Source organism: Hylobates moloch, unplaced genomic scaffold (genome assembly GCF_009828535.3).
Source record: "Hylobates moloch isolate HMO894 unplaced genomic scaffold, HMol_V3 SCAFFOLD_19, whole genome shotgun sequence".
Classification (NCBI taxonomy): domain Eukaryota; kingdom Metazoa; phylum Chordata; class Mammalia; order Primates; family Hylobatidae; genus Hylobates; species Hylobates moloch.
The window spans coordinates 21,664,143-21,681,529 of NW_026652294.1; the positions used below are offsets into that span (position 1 = coordinate 21,664,143).

A 17,387-nucleotide genomic window follows, 5' to 3' on the forward strand; every position below is an offset into this window, starting at 1 on the left:
TCTTTAATCTTGGTAGCATCTAGGACTACCCTAGGCACAAAGTAGACACTAAGTATATGATGTCCTTAGTGAAAGGGACAAGTAGATGAGAAACTAGGTAGCTATCTTGTTTCTCCACAGTATGGACTGGGAGGTTTGGAGTGTTTTGTAAAGCACAGCATTGCCCTACCTGATCACATTGCTAATACAATGCACAAGCCACCTAACACTTTAAGAACTGGGGGTAGAGAGTCCTTCACTGGAGGGCCACAGAAGAAGACAGCATAATGTAGGTAAATAGTCTGGCAGTGAAATGCAGTAAACAAAAAGATTAATTTGGGACTTAAGCTCCCTGGGCTGATGTTTAGGATAGAAATAGACCCCAAGCCGGGCAAGGTGGCTCACACCTGTAATCCCAGCACTTTGGGAGGGTTAGGCAGGAGGATCGCTTGAGCCCAGGAGTTCAAGACCAGTCTGAGCAACATAGGTAGACTCCACCTCTATAAAAAGTAAAAATAATTAGCCAGCCATGATGGCTCACACCTATAGTCCCAGGGCTATTCAGGAGGCTGAGGTGGGAAGATCTGCTGGAAAGCCAGAGAGGTGGAGGCTGCAGTGAGCCATGATCATGCCATTGCACTTTAGCCTGGATGACAGAGCAAGAACTTGTCTCAAAAAAAAAAAAAAAAGTTAAAAGAAATAGACCCCAGGCTTCTTACACTTGTTATAAGGTTCTCTTAGAAATGGACCCTATCACTATTGTGATAGGTCCATTCTGACTTGCTTAAAAGTCTTCGATGGCTTCCCACTGCACTTAAAACCAAATCCAGCTGGGCATGGTAATGCATACCAGTAGTCCCTGCCACTAAGGAGCCTGAGGCAAAAGGACTGCTTGAGCCCAGGAGGTTGAGTACAGCCTGGGCAACACAGCAAGACCCCATCTCTTAAAAATTAAAATGAAGGCCGGACATGGTGGTTCACGCTGTAATCCCAGCACTTTGGGAGGCCGAGGCAGGACGATCATGAGGCCAGGAGATCGAGACCATCCTAGTTAATATGGTGAAACCCCGTCTCTACTAAAAAAAAAAAAAAAAATTAGCCAGGCACTGTGGTGGGCACCTGTAGTCCCAGCTACTTGGGAGGCTGAGGCAGGAGAATGGCGTGAACCTGGGAGGCGGAGCTTGCAGTGAGCCGACATTGTGCCACTGCACTCCAGCCTGGGCAACAGAGCAAGACTCCGTCTCAAAAAACAAAAAAATTAAAATTAAAAGTCAAATCCACCTCCTCCATGTGGGTGATAATGCCCTGGCTCTGGCCCTGCCCACCTTACCCATCTTCAATTTCCCCTTCTCTCTCTCCACCATGCCCCAGCCACACTGGCTTACTTGATGATCTCCAAACACACCAACTTCTGGCCTGCACCAGGCCCAGACACTTGCTTTTTCTTCTCTCTGAGCCCTCTTCCTGCTTTCTGAATGGCCAGCTTCATCTGATCCTTTAGATCTCAGCTCAAATCTTTCCTCTCCAGTGAGGCCTTTCTTGAACATCTTATTCAAAGTGACCCCATCTTATTCCTATTACTTATTAACACACCAATCAGTTAATTTACTTGATAGTACTTACCATGCTCTGAACTTACCAGTTGCATTTCAAGGTGACCCCTGCTCTGAAATTTCTTGTCTACTACTAGTCTTGCCCATCTAAATATAAATCACCTGAGAGCAAGAGCCAGATTTATCTTGCTGTATCAACTAGCACATATTAGGTACTCAAAGATTTTGAATGAATGAATGAATGAATGAATGAGAGCTAGGAAAATACGGTAGCAGTCAGGCAGCAGATAATGAGTTAAAGTGAAATACATCAGTTCTCCCACCATGAAGCCAGAAGTTGTATGATTGTTTTTTGACTTACGGTGTATCCAAGTAGTGATAACATACAAACAGAAAAGAGAGAGAGCCTATGTTCTCTGCTGATGATTTAAAAAAGAAATGTCAGAAAGATCAAAACCTCACCAGCTCCAGTTTCAGCTCTGTTTATGATGCTGTTGGTATTAAAGGCAAATTTCCTTACTTCTAACAGATTCCAAGGTTTGGTTTCATTTTTCCCCTAAGGGATGGACTTCTGCACCCACTGCGCCCAGTGCTGTGATAGTGCCATCAACGACTCTACTCAGCCATGCTCACACCCAGGCCAGCCTTAGAGTATCTCAGGATCTCACTCTACATAAAACTGTGGTTGATTCAAAATACCAGAAAAGAGGTTTCTCTTCCTAAGAACCAGAACATGAAGGCAAAGCATATGCGAGAAGTGGTTCTTCCTCACAATACCCCAGCTCAAGATCTGCCCCTCCTATAAAGGGAAGTATAACAGAGTGAAAACTCTTTTAAAGGTGCAATTCCAAAGTGAAGGAAAATTCAGTGGCACCCTTTACACCTAATTTAAACCAGGTTTGACCCTTTAAACCCAGTTTGTTTCACTGAACTTGATCAATTAGTTATCTTAACTATTTAGTGACTGAGCTCTAAACTTGGAAAGAAAAGAGTGGAAAATAAAACCCATTATCCTTGTTTTATGTTAGATGCTTCCCATGGCATACTCGGTAAACACAGCCATGTCCTAAAAGCAATCTACCAAATGCTGAGAGAGAGAGAGGCACTTACGCGGCATGATCCCTTGGCTCACCAGTTCTTCCCGGGTCCGGCGCTGCTGGAGTTTCAACTGTAGCACTGCAGGGCAGCAGAGAGAGAGGAGAGATGAGGGGTCAGTTGAATATTCCACCTCAAAAAACACATTTTCAAATGCAAAAAAAAGTCTAAAAACAGAAGGATGTAGTGTGAAAGAAGGGTCCCCTTGAAGTGCAACTGTCTGTAATTGCAGAAGTGGCCTGATACAGCAGAGTTTCCGTATTCTGCTGTGGGCGGTGAGAGGAAGTTGCGAAGGGTCTTGCAGGGCGATAACAATCCACAAAGCACCAGAGTATTGCCTTTTGCTCAAAACCTCCAAAACACTGAGTCCTCCTCCTAAAACTTTTTTAAAAAACACCTATTCCAAACTCAAAATATCATAACGAGGACCATCACCCAGCAAAAAAAGGTTTCCAGATGCTCTACGCTTAACAAATGTTTACCACCATAAGCACAGTGAATGAAAGAACTACTCACACAGATCAGGAAGTACTATTTGTAAACTCTTTTTCTTTTGTATCTAAAAATTATAGCTATTTCACCACGCAATGCCTTTTTCTAGCCTAGAAAATATTTTACCATTAATATCCCTCCATTTTTCTTCTTTCTCTTCACTTAGGGCCTTTTCTGTTGAGGTGAAACAATCGAGCTAGATGACTCAAAGCACATCCGGGCTAGGGGAGACTGATGGGTGTTTCTCTTATTTTCACTCTGGCAATACTGCTTAATGAAACAACTTAAAGGGATTTTTTTAAAGTTAAAAATCAACTATCAGCCAGGCGCGGTGGCTCGTGCCTACATGTAATCCCAGCACTTTGGAAGACCGAGGCAGGCGTATCACAAGGTCAGGAGTTCGAGACCAGCCTGGCCAAGACAGAGAAACCCCGTCTATACTAAAAATACAAAAATTAGCCGGGTGTGGTGGCGCACACCTGTAGTCCCAGCTACTCAGGAGGCTGAGGCAGGAGAATTGCTTGAACCTGGGAGGCAGAGGTTGCAGTGAGCCGAGATCACACTACTCTCTCTCACTCCAGCCTGGGCAACAGAGTGAGACGCTGTCTCAGGGAAAAAAAAAAAAAAAATCAACTATCTTTCTTTCAAAAGCCAGTTAAACCTAAAGGGTGTTACAACTACAAACTACGCAGAATGACGATGGCACAGTTGTCATTCAGAGGCTAAATGAGAAACTGCAGAGGTTGCAGTGAGCTGAGATCATGCCACTGCACTCCAGCCTGGGCAACAGAGCAAGATGCTGTCTAAAAAGAAAAAAGAAAAAAAAAGAAAATGTTCAGAGAAGTAGGGTTAGGAGGATCCCATGGGCCAAGGAAAGCCTCCTTACATAATTAAGTCTTCAAGTGTGGCTGCCTTCCAAGTCACATCTGAGAGGAACTGGAATCTACTGGGAATCATCTTAATATCTGCCTTTTTCTATCCACAGAGCAGTTTTTAGGGAGGCGTCCAAGAATCGCAGAACCATAACCATGCGCCTGCCTACATCTCAAATTCAGTAGATCCGAAGCCAAACTTCTTTTCCTCCCAAAAACCTAATCCCCTTCCCATCCTTCTTCTTTAATGATATCACTATCTTTCCCAGTATTTTTTAAATATCTGGGCCAACTTCAACTCTACCTCCTCACACTCACATTCCCCTCTTACCAATTTTACCCTGCCATGGTTTCCCATGCTGCAGTGGTGGCTCCCTGGCTGTGTCCTTGCCTATAGTGTCTCTCTCCCATTTTAAGTTATCTTAATCAAGGCTGGCCAGTTACTCTTCCTCAAGTACCGTGAGTTTTCTCCTACCTCTTTTATTCACTTCACCTGGAAATGCCTACCCTGTTCATCTGAACTTCCCCACTCACTCCACAGCATTCAGTTACTCTAGGCCTCCTGTGAGCTACCTTTTATATGTTAGGAAAAAATATAATATTTTGCCTTGTGTAATAGTAGCCCTTGAACATCTTACTTCTCCTACCAGTTTATAAGTTCCTGGAGAGAAGAGAATATCCCTTACTGATATATGTCCCCCATAGCACTTAATACATAGTAGGCATTCAACAATGGTTTCTTGTACTGAACTGGATCTCAAAAGGATGTTACAAACAGTCTGAGAAATTGAACCAAGAGGCTATTATTATTTTACAAATTAACATTGTTAAGAATAAAGCCTTGGAGAACTAAATAGATAAAAACAGCAGGAGCTACAATAATAGCTGACATTTATGATGCACGTACTCTGTGCCAGACACTGTTTTACATTCTTTTATATTTTAACTTACTGTTTATAACAGCCATATGAAGATACATTTTGGTGTTTTATTTTTTGAGACAAGGTCTCACTCTGTCACCCAGGCTGGAATGCAGTGGTGTGATCTCAGCTCACCAAGGCCTTGATGTCCCTGGCTCGACGGATCCTCCCATCTCAGCCTCTGGAGTAGCTGGAACTATAGGTGCATGACATCATGCCCGGTAATTTTTCAATTTTTTTTTTGTAGATACAGGGTTTCACCATGTTGCCCAGGTTGGTCTTGAACTCCTGGGCTGAAGTGATCTGTCTGTCTCAGCCTCCCAAAGTGCTGAGATTACAGGTGTGAGGCACTATGCCCGGCCAAGATAGGTATTATTAATCCTGTTTTACCAAGAAGTAAAGTGAGGCCCAGCAGGTTTAAGTAATATACCTAAGGTTATCCCACTAATAAGAGGTAGAACAGGATTTGGAGACAAGCATTCTGATTCCAAAACCTGGACTCCTTACTTTGCCTCTCTAGGATCTTCTGAAAGCCTGCTCTACTGTGGTAACAGGAGTGGAGTGTGACCACCTGGGTTTATTCTCTGGTGAGACAGACAAAGGGGCTAAAACGGATGGTTCAACCAGGGTCAAAGGAACTCAGGTGATCAACTTCAGTAAAACAAGTTTACTCTAGGAAGTTGATTTCAGAAAAAAATTATAACCACAGATCAGCAACAGTAATTGCATTAATAAAACACAAATAATAAATAAGTGTGCTACTATGTGTCAGACCCTGTGTTAAGTGACTGTCATGCTTCTAACTTATTTAATCCTTTAAAAAAGCCCTGTGAGGATGCTACAGTTATTATCTCCATTTTACAGATGAGGAAACTAAGAATCAGACCTTTAAAAGTTTGCCTTCTGTCACACAGCTCAAAAGTGCTGGAACTAGGATTCAGACCCACATTTCTGTGACTCTAAAGTGGAGGCACCTGATCATATGCAATGTGCCTCTTTGTCGGAAAAAGGAGAGCCAAGCAGGATAAAATGTAAGAGGGATGAAGGGGCAAATAATTGTAATCTTTTAGAGTGTTTCTAAAGCCCAGTGTAAGATCAACTATTAGAAAATGATTAAATGTGACAAATTAATTTTATTTCAGAGAATAAGGGAACAATGCAATTCAGTAAGTCTGAATACTTCAAAGAAACAATAATATAAGCAATGGCTATTATCCAAGAATAATTTTAAAATATTAACCACTAGCCCTCTGAAGTAAACCATATATAAATAGGGCCATAGGGATATTACAGAAACTTCTTGATTGAAAAACTTCTTGCTTCATGAACGCAAAAATTTAAATTTATGAAAGCTAACACATTTAATAAATTTCTGATTCAGGTTTTCTGTGGAGACTACAGTAAAGGCATATTCAGCTTACATATACATACACATATATACAACCATGTATATATTATGCATGTATATATATATATTTATACACACACATATACAGCTCCAGTACAAAGAGGAAAGCTTATCTAATAAACCTTTTCGATCTCTAAAACGGAATGAAATTAAAGTTCAGTTATCTGAAAATTCCATCTTGTCCCTCCCTGGAGTTAACTTTGAACTCTGTGCTTATCTGACATCTGACACAGTTTCCCACTCAAATAACAGAATTATCCTGTATCAGTATCATCTTGGGTACTGCAATAACCTGACTTAGGTATGTGTTGTTTTATGCACTGCATAACCTTCAATGGTTACAAAGAGGGGGAAAAAAGACTGAAGCAGTAAACTCAGAATTATGGCAGTCAACCTATAATTCATTTTGTTTTATAATTTATCTGCTTTATGTTTATCTGTGTAGACTGAAAATGATCCATCGTCTAAGACTTTCAACTACAAAGCAACAGCTGTTTATATGGAGTTTTTGTTTCCTTGGTCTATTAATTCCTCTTAATTCTAAGCATTCTAAATAAAATGACTTTACATTTCCAGACCTTAGGATTATTCATTTTAGAAGCAATTATTTAATAACCTACTTTCAGTAAATACCACAGAGCCATATGTTCTGTGTTCACTGCCAAAGTTACCAAAATCAGGAATAAATTTCGGAGGCCATAAATTTAATGCACATCCACCCTTGCCGAGAAATATCTGAAACAAATGATGACTTTCACAGACAGTATAAGCCTATGGAGATTTAGCACAGTAGGAATTTTGACAACTCTCTATGTCACTGTATACCACTACTTAGATTTGCTCATCATTCCCCAAGCCAATAAAGACTAAACAAGGCTGGGCACGGTGGCTCACGCTTGTAATCCCAGCACTTTGGGAGGCCGAGGCAGGCGGATCACGAGGTCAGGAGATCGAGACCACAGTGAAACCCCGTCTCTACTAAAAATACAAAAGAACTAGCCGGGCGTGGTGGCGGGCGCCTGTAGTTCCAGCTACTCGGAGAAGCTGAGGCAGGAGAATGGCGTGAACCTGGGAGGCGGAGCTTGCAGTGAGCCGAGATTGCGCCACTGCACTCCAGCCTGGGTGACAGAGTGAGACTCCATATCAAAAACAAAAAAGACTAAACAAAAATATTTATTTGTATACAAGCATAAGTCTTTAATCCTTTACTGTTACTGATTTCCACAAATTTAATATATCATGTTTCTAAATGGGCCTGTGTGAACGATCTATATATAGATGAACAGATGTCTTTAGAGCTGATGGGTGGTGAATCAACTGAGGTGCCTGCCAGAAAAGAATGGAATAAAAAGAAAAGAAATCCAACCATAAAGTGAAAAACCCTAGGTTCTCCACTCTCCATGGAAATAATCAAGTTTTTTACCTTTCTCAAACAAAGGCATCAATTGCTATTTGAATAACCAGCTACTTTGGGCACGGGGGAAAAGCCAAGGAGTGACCTTAATTTACCTCTGCCCTGTAAGACCATGGAAGGACGTTGATAGGATTCAAGGGGTAATACCCAAGAAATGAACACATCAATCAGTTGGGTCAATCAAGACTGGCACAAGAAAGGAGTAAGAAGTGGGGTTCTCAAGCCTAGCTCTTCCACCGGTCATTTGTCCTGGATTTCACTGGAAAGGAAACATGCAGTTGGCAGCTGTTCCTACCTTATACATGTATTGATTCCACCAAGACTTCTACAATCAGAAGATAAAGTATAAATTATGAGGAAGTAGAAAAGAATAGGAAGGTTAGTGATGGGAAGAACAGGACAGCAAAAAAACAAGACCCCTCCCTCCACATCATCTTTTGCTCAGTTAAGTCCTCTCAAGGAAGATTCTCGGACTGTAGGGACATTTCATTAACTGGGCTGTAACTCAGGAATACTGACAAGTCTTTTTCTCATGAAACTTCTAATCAAATGACAATAAATTTGGCCACCACTTTTCAGAATATTTATGTTAGAAAAGGCTCCAAAACTTGTTGATGAGTAAAAGAAACGCCCCTGGACTAGAAATTATATGCCAGCCAAAACAGTGCTGCATTTGCAAATTAATGAGGTTTATACGCTTGAGGAGACCAAAAAGCAGACAAGCCTGCTCAAAAATCTTTCTCTTCCCCCACTCAGATATTTGGCTTCCAACTCTAGAGGCTGTCATACTTCAGGGGGGAAATTGCTATCCAGAAACAATCAACTGAAAGACTGGTCTGGTTGGAGCCAAGTTTGAAAGCATCAGTTTTCATGAGAATTAACAATGACCTTCACACTAAAAATATTAAAATAGCCCCAATATACTAGAAAGTAAATTAATAGATGTCATTTCTGGCATTTGTAAGGTACATCTAATACTAGAGCATTTCTACATTTTAATAAATTGCATGGTGCTTATTTAACTAATTTTGAATAAGGAGTATTTGAGTTTATCTCCTCTAAAAATCACAATCTACCTCACTCTCAACAATAGACAGAACAACCAGGTAGAAATTAGTAAGGATACTGAAACAGCTCAAATGTGTGCCCCCTCCAAACCTCATGCTGAGATACGATCCCCAAAGCTGGAGGCGGGGCCTAGTGGGAGATGTCTGGGTCATGGCGGCAGATCCCCTGGGAGTGGCTTGGTGCCCTCCCTGCAAGTAATGAGTTCTCACTCTTTTAGTTCATGTGCATGCTGGTTGTTTAAAAGAGCATGGGATCTCTCTTGCTCCCTCTCGCCATGTGACACTCCTGCTCCCCCTTTGCCTTCTGTCGTAAATAAAAGCTTCCTGAGGCCTCTCTAGAAGCTGAGCAGATGCTGGTGCCATGCTTGTACAGCCTGCAAAACCATAAGCCAAATAAACCTCTTTTCTTTATAAATTAACCAGCCTCAAGTACCCCTTTTAGCAACCCAAAACAGACTAATACAGATATATAGGACTTGAACTACACCATCAACCAAATAGAATTAACAAACATATAGAACACTCCACCTAACAATGGCAGAATATACACTCTTTTCAAGCACACATGGAACACTCCCCAGGTCACAACACATACCAAGCAATAAAACAAGTTGCAGTACATTTAAAAGGATTAAAATCATTCTGTGACGCAATGGAATTAAATTAGAAATCAAAAAGAGGCCAGGCATGGTGGCTCACACCTATAACCCCAGCACTTTGGGAGGCTGAAGCAGAAAAATCGCTTGAGGCCAGGAGTCAGAGACCAACTGGGGCAAAATAGCAAGATCCCCATCTCTATAAATATTATGTATATAAAGAATATATGGCTGGGTGCGGTGGCTCATGCCTGTAATCCCAGCACTTTGGAAGGCCAAGATGGGTGGATCACCTGAGATCAGGAGTTCAAGACCAGCCTGGCCAACATGGTGAAACCCCATCTTCACTAAAAATACACAAATTAGCCGAGTGTGGTGGTGGGTGCCTATAATCCCAGCTACTCAGGAGGCTGAGGTAGTAGAATTGCTTGAACCCGGGAGGTGGACGTTGCAGTGAGCTGAGATTGTACCACTGCATTCCAGCCTGGGTGACACAGCAAGACTCCATCTCCAAAAAATATATACATACATGCATATATATATATAGAAAGAAAGAAAAATAATAAACAGCAAAAGAAAATTTGGGAAATTCATAAATATGCAGAAATTGAAGAGCACACCCTTAAACAGCCAATGAGTCAAAAGAGAATGAGAGAAATTAGAAAGTACTTTGAACTAAACAATTTATCAAAATTTCTGGAATATAGCTAGAACAGTGCTTAGAGGGAAATTCATAGGTTTATATTAGAAAATTCACAGCCTACATTGGAAAAGAAGATTTGAAGCCGGGCACAGTGGCTCACGCCTGTAATCCCAGCACTTTGGGAGGCCGAGGCGGGCGGATCACGAGGTCAGGAGATCGAGACCACCCTGGCTAACACGGTGAAACCCCCTCTCTACTAAAAAAATACAAAAAATTAGCCGGGCGCGGTGGCGGGCGCCTGTAGTCCCAGCTACTCGGGAGGCTGAGGCAGGAAAATGGCGTGGACCTGGGAGGCAGAGCTTGCAGTGAGCCCAGATAGCTAGCGCCACTGCACTCCGGCCTGGGCAAAAAGAGCGGGATTCTGTCTCAAAAAAAAAAAAAAGAAGATCTGAAATACATGCGGTAAGCCTTTACCTTAAGAAACTAGATGAATATGAAATTCAGCTAATTTTAAAAAAGGAAACTAGGAAAAGAGCAAATTAAACCATGGTAAGTAGAAGACAGGAAATTAAAGTGGTAAGCAATGATACAGAAAACAGAAAAACAGGGCAGGTGTGGTAGCTCATGCCTGTAATCCCAGCACTTTAGGACGCCCAGGCAGACAGATCACCTGAGGTCAGGAGTTCAAGGCCAGCCTGGCCAATAAGGTGAAACTCCGTCTCTACTAAAAATACAAAAATTAGCCAGGTGTGGCAACAGGCGCCTGTAGTCCCAGCTACTCAGGAGGCTGAGGCAGGAGAATCACTTGAACCCGGGAGGCGGAGGTTGCAGTGAGCTGAGATCGTGCCACTGCACTCCAGCCTGGGTGAAAGAGCAAGATTCCGTCTCAAAAAAAAAAAAAAAAAAAAAAAACCCAGAAAAACAACAGAGAAAATCAATAGTCATAAAAGTTTGTTGTTTGAAAAGAACAAAATTGATAAACCTTTACCTAGACTGCCAAGAAAAAAACAGAAAATACATACAAAAGTCAGAAATGCAAAAGGAGGCCGGGTGTGGTAGCTCACGCCTGTGATCCCAGCACTTTGGGAAGCCAAGGCAAGTGGACCACCTGAGGTCAGAAGTTCAAGACCAGCCTGCCAACATGACAAAGCCCCGTTTCTATTAAAAAAAAAAAAAAATACAAGAATTAGCCAGATGTGGTGGCACACGCCTGTAATCCCAGCTACTTGGGAGGCTGAGGCAAGAGAATCGCTTGAACCTGGGAGGCAGAGGTTGTAGTGAGCCGAGATCATGCCACTGCACTCCAGCCTGAGCAACAGAGCAAGACTCCGTCTCAAAAAAAGAAAAAGAAAAAGAAATGCAATGGTCAAATTCCTAGGAAGGCATGAATTACTGAAACTGAAGAAAGAAACAGAATATCGGAATAGATATATAACAAGTAAAGAGAATGAAATAGTAATCTTCCCACAAAGAAAAGCCCAGGTCTAGAAGGCTTCGCTGATATATTTCTCCAAATACTTAAGAATTAATACTGGCTGGGCCTGGTAGCTCATGCTTGTAATTCCAGCACTTTGGGAGGCCCAGATAGATGGATTGCTTGAGCTTAGGAGTTTGAGACCAGCCTGGGCAACATGGCAAAACTGACTCTACAAAAATGAGCCAGGCATGGTGGCAAGTGCCTGTTGTCCAAACTACTCGGGAGGCTGAGGCAGGGAAATCACTTGAATCTGGGAGGTTGAGGCTGTAGTGAGCTGAGACCACACCACTGCACTCCAACCTCGGTGCCAGAGCAAAACCCTGTCTCAAAAAAATAAATTAAAAAATAAAAAGAATTAATACCAATCATTCACAAACTCTTCCAGGAAACAGAGGAGAAAACACTTTCCCAACTCATTTTATGAAGCTGGTATTATTCTCTGATTCCAAAGCCAGAGAAAGGCCTCAAAACAAAACTACAGATGAATATGCCTTATTAATATAGACACAAAATTCCTCAACAAAATACTAGGAAATGAAGCCAGGCCTGGAACCAAATATTCTGTATCCTTATCCTTGTAATCCTTCTCTCATTCCAGTGATTCTCAACCCTTACCCTTCACAATGAAATCATCTGGGAAGGTTTTTAATTGGTCTGGAATGGGGCCTAGACCTCATCTCTTTAAAAAGCTTAGCAGATAATTCTAATGCAATGCCATGTCAAGAGCTACCCTATGTAATGCTACTTTGGCCTAATTTAAGCTTACTTTATATGGAGAAATTAAATATGCTCCACCCATGTTCATGATGCCAATGATAGATCATGGCAAGTAAATAGTGCAAAGCAGGTTTAATCCACCTAATAACCAGTAAATAGCCTTTCCTCTGATACTGTTTTAAGGCACATCATCTTTTGCTGTGTTTTGAACAATGATTCAGTTTTTCAGTTAAAATTTTTTGACAATAAACATGTTATTATTTCCATGATCATTTTAAATATTTTTTCACATTGAAAAACTTATGAATAACAAATCATTTTTTTCTCAAATTCCTTAACAAATGAATAATTTAATAAACAATCATGTGAACACTTCTAGGAGGTGTCAACTCCCATCTCATGAAGTTTAGCATTAAAATCAGACATCTAGAGAACAGGATATAGACCAGGGATATCCACTGTCACAAATTATCAACACATTTCCCAGCTTCCATGGTGTCCTGGCATCTTAGCTATGGACCTCCCAGGACCTGCAGGACACAGGGCAACAGAGACCACAACAAATTCACACATAGCTCCTGGAGCAGACAACAAAGAGCAGTGAAAATGGACCCCCAAGCTCTGGCTAAAAATTGTTAATTTGTTCAAAAGTTTCCAACAGAAGAGAAATTTCATTTTCCAACACACTTCTTCCATAAAATGTATTTGTAGACTACCACTAAAGGTTTGTCAAGGGAAAGAAAATGGCTAAAGAACAACTCAATAAAGAGATTAAATCTGTTATCTCTAGATGCACTTCTGTGAGTTTTCTATCTAAATTTAATGCATATGATATGATGCAGTATCTTCTAAGTTCTCTTTTATATACAGTGTAGTACATTTACTAATAAATATTAACTGGTTTTTATTTTTTTTGAGACAGGTTCTCACTCTGTTGTCCAGGCTGAAGTGCAGTGGTATGATCATGGCTCACCGCAGCCTTGACCCACCAGGCTCAAACAATCCTCCCACCTCAGCCGCCTGAGTAGCTGGGATTACAGACTTGTACCACCACACCCAGCTAATTTTTAAATTTTTTTTGTAGAGACAAGGTCTCACTGTTGCCCAGACTGGTCTTGAACTCCTGGGCTCAAGCAATCCTCCCACTTCGGCCTCCCAAAGTGCTGGGATTACACGTGTGAGCCACTGTACCCAGCCAATATTAACTGTTAAAAGTAGTTTCGGATAGTATTTCCTTACTCTAAGTTCATAGCCTCCTATAAATTCCTAAAGCTTGATCTGCTAATAATTGGTATATTTTTTCTCTAATTTTCAGGCACCAGTCCCAGAAAAAATAAGCAAATGCAACTTAATTCAGCAACAGACACCAATACTTCTAGCTTCAAACTAGGGAATGTGTTTTACCAGGAAGGTCAGAGAAGGAACAGGTTGGGTGCTAGCCTTAAGTGAAGCTCAGCATGCAGATAATTAGAATACCCATCTTTGCAACAGTGAATTATACCTATTTTATTGGTGTATTTTACATTCTATTTATCCTATATGCCTGAAAAATCATTTAGTGGCATCCAAATTGTAAAACCATATGGCCTATCAATTAGAACCAAAGGCTGTTCAGAACACTCACCAGTTTTGTCCTTAGAATGCGTGATTAAAAGTAGGTGAAGGGTGTCCCTAGAAGCAGGTGCTACTCAAGTTCTGCTGCCTGGGTTACTTTCCAGCATCACCACCAATATAAGGATTGAGAATCAGAGTGTGGAGAGAGATCTTCTCTATTCACTCACCTAACAAATAATTTACTAAACAACTATAGGTTGGCACAAAAGTAATAGAGGTTTTTGTCATTGCTTTTAATGGCAAAAGCTGCAATTACTGTTGCACCAACATACTATTATTGTGTTAGGTCTTGTGCTAGGTACTAGATACACCTAAGATCTCTGCTCACATAAAGCTTTCAGTCCAGTGGGACAACAGAGATCAAATCAATGACAACAAACAAATAAATTCAAGTTGTGATCAATATTTTACAGAAAAAGAAAAAAGGATATGAGAGAGCCCTGAACTCTCCAGTATTTCCTTCTTTAATGTTACGTGATAATAAACTTTTCACATTCCTCTTTATATTAATATACAGTCAATTGTTTAAGATACTAAAACTCTTTGAAAAGTAGAGATTTCAGGGGAAGTCATAAAAACAAGTAAGTTAAGGCACACAGTGTCATTTACTCACTTTACCCTCACTTGCTTGGATGCTCTAGAGTTCATGTACTAGTTGGTCAGCACATATACTTAACCTCACATCCATGCCTTATTCAGTTCTTCCTTAGCTCCTTGTCCCAACCTCTTTTTCCTTATGTATTCATTCAAGAAATATGAGGGCCTACTGTATGCCAGATACTCTGTTTGTTGCTGGGTATACAGAAGTGACTGAAGGCCCCGCCTTCAATGAGTTTACAGTTTCATGAGGGAAACATACATAAAGTAAGTTCTAATTTGTGTGAAGAGTATTTTGAAAGAAAACAGACACTATATCCTAACTGATTTGATTGTTCTCAGAATTCAATTCATGTATTCAAACGGCTTTTTTTTTTTTTTTTTTCCTGAGACGGAATCTCGCTCTGTCACCCAGGCTGGAGCGCAGTGGCACGATTTCAGCTCAATGCAGCCTCCGCCTCCCAGGTTCAAGCTATTCTCCTGCCTCAGCCATCCGAGTAGCTGGGACTACAGGTGTGTGCCACCACGCCTGGCTAATTTTTGTATTTATAGTAGAGACGAAGTTTCACCATGTTGGCCAGGCTGGTCTAGAACTCCTGATTTCAGGTGATCTGCCTACCTGGGCCTCCCACCGTGCTGGGATTACAGGTGTGAGCCACTGCGCCCAGCCAACATTATAATTATTCACTTTGAATCCATTAGAGCTAGGAGTTCTGTGAGAATGAGAACCATGTCTTACACAGATTTGTATCTCTAATAACTGGCCCTGTCTTTAAGATACAAAAGCCATATAAGGGCCTAGCGTGGTGGCTCACGCCTGTAATCTCAGCATGTTGGGAGGCTGAGGCGGGTGGATCACCCGAGGTCAGGAGTTCGAGATCAGCCTGGCCAACATGGTGAAACCCTGTCTCAACTAAAACAGAAAAATTAGCCAGGCATGGTGGTGCATGCTTGTAATCCCAGCTACCGGGGAGGCTGTGGCGGGAGAATGGCTTGAATCCGGGAGGCGGAGGTTGCAGTGAGCCAAAATTGTGCCCCTGCACTCCAGCCTGGGCAATAGTGCCAGACTCCGTCTGAAAAAAAAAGTGAATAATTACAATGTTTTAAGAAAGACGCTAACGTCTAGACAAGTGTAACATTGGCTAGCACACATGCAAAGAGTGGGCATGCCCTACTACTGGCAAATTCAAGTCTTATCTGGCCTTTTGTGTGAGGCACATGTGTACATTAAAAATAAAAAGAATTGCTTGTTTCTTTAAAACAACAATTAAAATAGTTACGTATTTTTCAGTTATCATAAGAGCAGAAAGATGGTACTGCCCAACACTGGAAGTCAGAGAAAAAGAGAAACAAGATCCTTTTTATGCAGGATAGCACTAGGGTACATAAAAATGGTGTCTTGGCCGGGCACGGTGGCTCATGCCTGTAATCCCAGCACTTTAGGAGGCCGAGGTGGGTGGATCACGAGGTCAGAAGATCGAGACCATCCTGGCTAACACGGTGAAACCCCGTCTCTACTAAAAATACAAAAAATTAGCCAGGCGTGGTGGCGGGTGCCTGTAGTCCCAGCTACTCCAGAGGCTGCGGCAGGAGAATGGCATGAACCCGGGAGGTGGAGCTTGCAGTGAGCTGAGATCGCGCCACTGCACTCCAACCTGGGCGACAGAGCGAGACTCCGTCTCAAAATAAAAAGGGGGGGGAGGGTCTTGAAAGTATTTTATCTTCATGATCAGTTGGTATTAAAGTTTCAAGCTATTTCCTGATAACATTCCCCAAAAGTAATACTACTCCTCTGGGCCCTACTAATATGCGCCCAAGAGTCTGTCCTGATACGGTCTAAAAACATACAAAGAGAAGACAGATGTCTCTGTGTTCCCTAACTTGGTTTGATTACCTCTCTTGCTTTCTGGTTCTTGAGCGAGCGCTACCCTGTCCTACAGCATCCAATGGAATTGTTTCCTCTCCTGCTTCTTACATATAATGTTCTTAAGCTTTCTAAACATTATGTTTCTTTTCTTTTTTGTTTTTTGAGATAGGATCTTGCTCTGTCACCCAGGCTGGAGAGCAGTGGTGCAATCTTGGCTCACTGCAGCCTCGACTTCCTGGGCTCAAGCAATTGATCCTCTTGCCTCAGCTTCTTGAGTAGCTGGGACCACAGGCACGCACCACCACAAATGGCTAATTTTTTGTAGAGACAGGGTTTCACCTGTTGCCCAGGCTAGTCTTGAACTCCTGGGCTCAAATGATCCACCCACCCTGGCCTCCGAAAGTGCTGGAGTACAGATGTGAGCCACCGCGCAGCCTAAACACTAAGTTTCTCTTGTCCTTTTCATGATAATTTTCTTCCTTCAACTTGTGAAACCAGCCTGAATGGGTAAGCACAGTGTACGCTGCGCCAAAAATATATCTCTGGCTTGTTTTTAATATAAACAAAAGCATTGTAAAGGCCCAATGTATTTTATAATTAGCCCTATCCTTAACCAGAAAGGGTTTACTGTCAGCTCAACTGATTTCTGGGTAAAGGGTTAATAGCATTGAATGTGGGGTTGGTTTTATATATATTTCATAAGTTCCAAATAAATGCAATACACCTACAGAAATGACCTCTGGCCAGGCGCGGTGGCTCATGCCTGTAATCTCAGCACTTTAGGAGGCCAAGGCAGGCAGATCACGTGAGGTCAGGAGGTCTAGGCCAGCCTGGCCAACATGGTGAAACCCTGTCTCTACTAAAAATAAAAATAAAAAATAGCCGGGCATGGTGGCAGGCACTTGTAATCCCAGCTACTCGGGAGGGTGAGGCAGGAGAATAGCTTGAACTCAGGAGGCAGAGGTTGCAGTGAGCCGAGATCACGCCACTGCCCTCCAGCCTGGGCGACCTAGGTCTCAAAACAAACAAACAAACAAAAAAAACAAGAAATGACCGCTAAGGGGAGACCAAAGGAC

The 17,387-nt window shown here is 41.9% G+C and overlaps 1 protein-coding gene across 4 annotated transcripts in view; it reads right to left on the reverse strand.

Annotated features, from left to right (window-relative positions):
* The window catches only part of MRTFA (myocardin related transcription factor A), a 226,406-nt gene that overhangs the window by 51,792 nt on the left and 157,227 nt on the right, over nucleotides 1-17,387 (reverse strand). For all 4 annotated transcript variants that reach the window (XM_032139800.2, XM_058431799.1, XM_032139797.2 and 1 more), the window contains one exon: nucleotides 2,643-2,708. In XM_032139800.2, coding sequence (XP_031995691.1) covers nucleotides 2,643-2,649 — 7 coding nt within the window. In that variant the 5' untranslated portion in view covers nucleotides 2,650-2,708. The remainder of the gene's footprint in view (nucleotides 1-2,642; nucleotides 2,709-17,387) is intronic.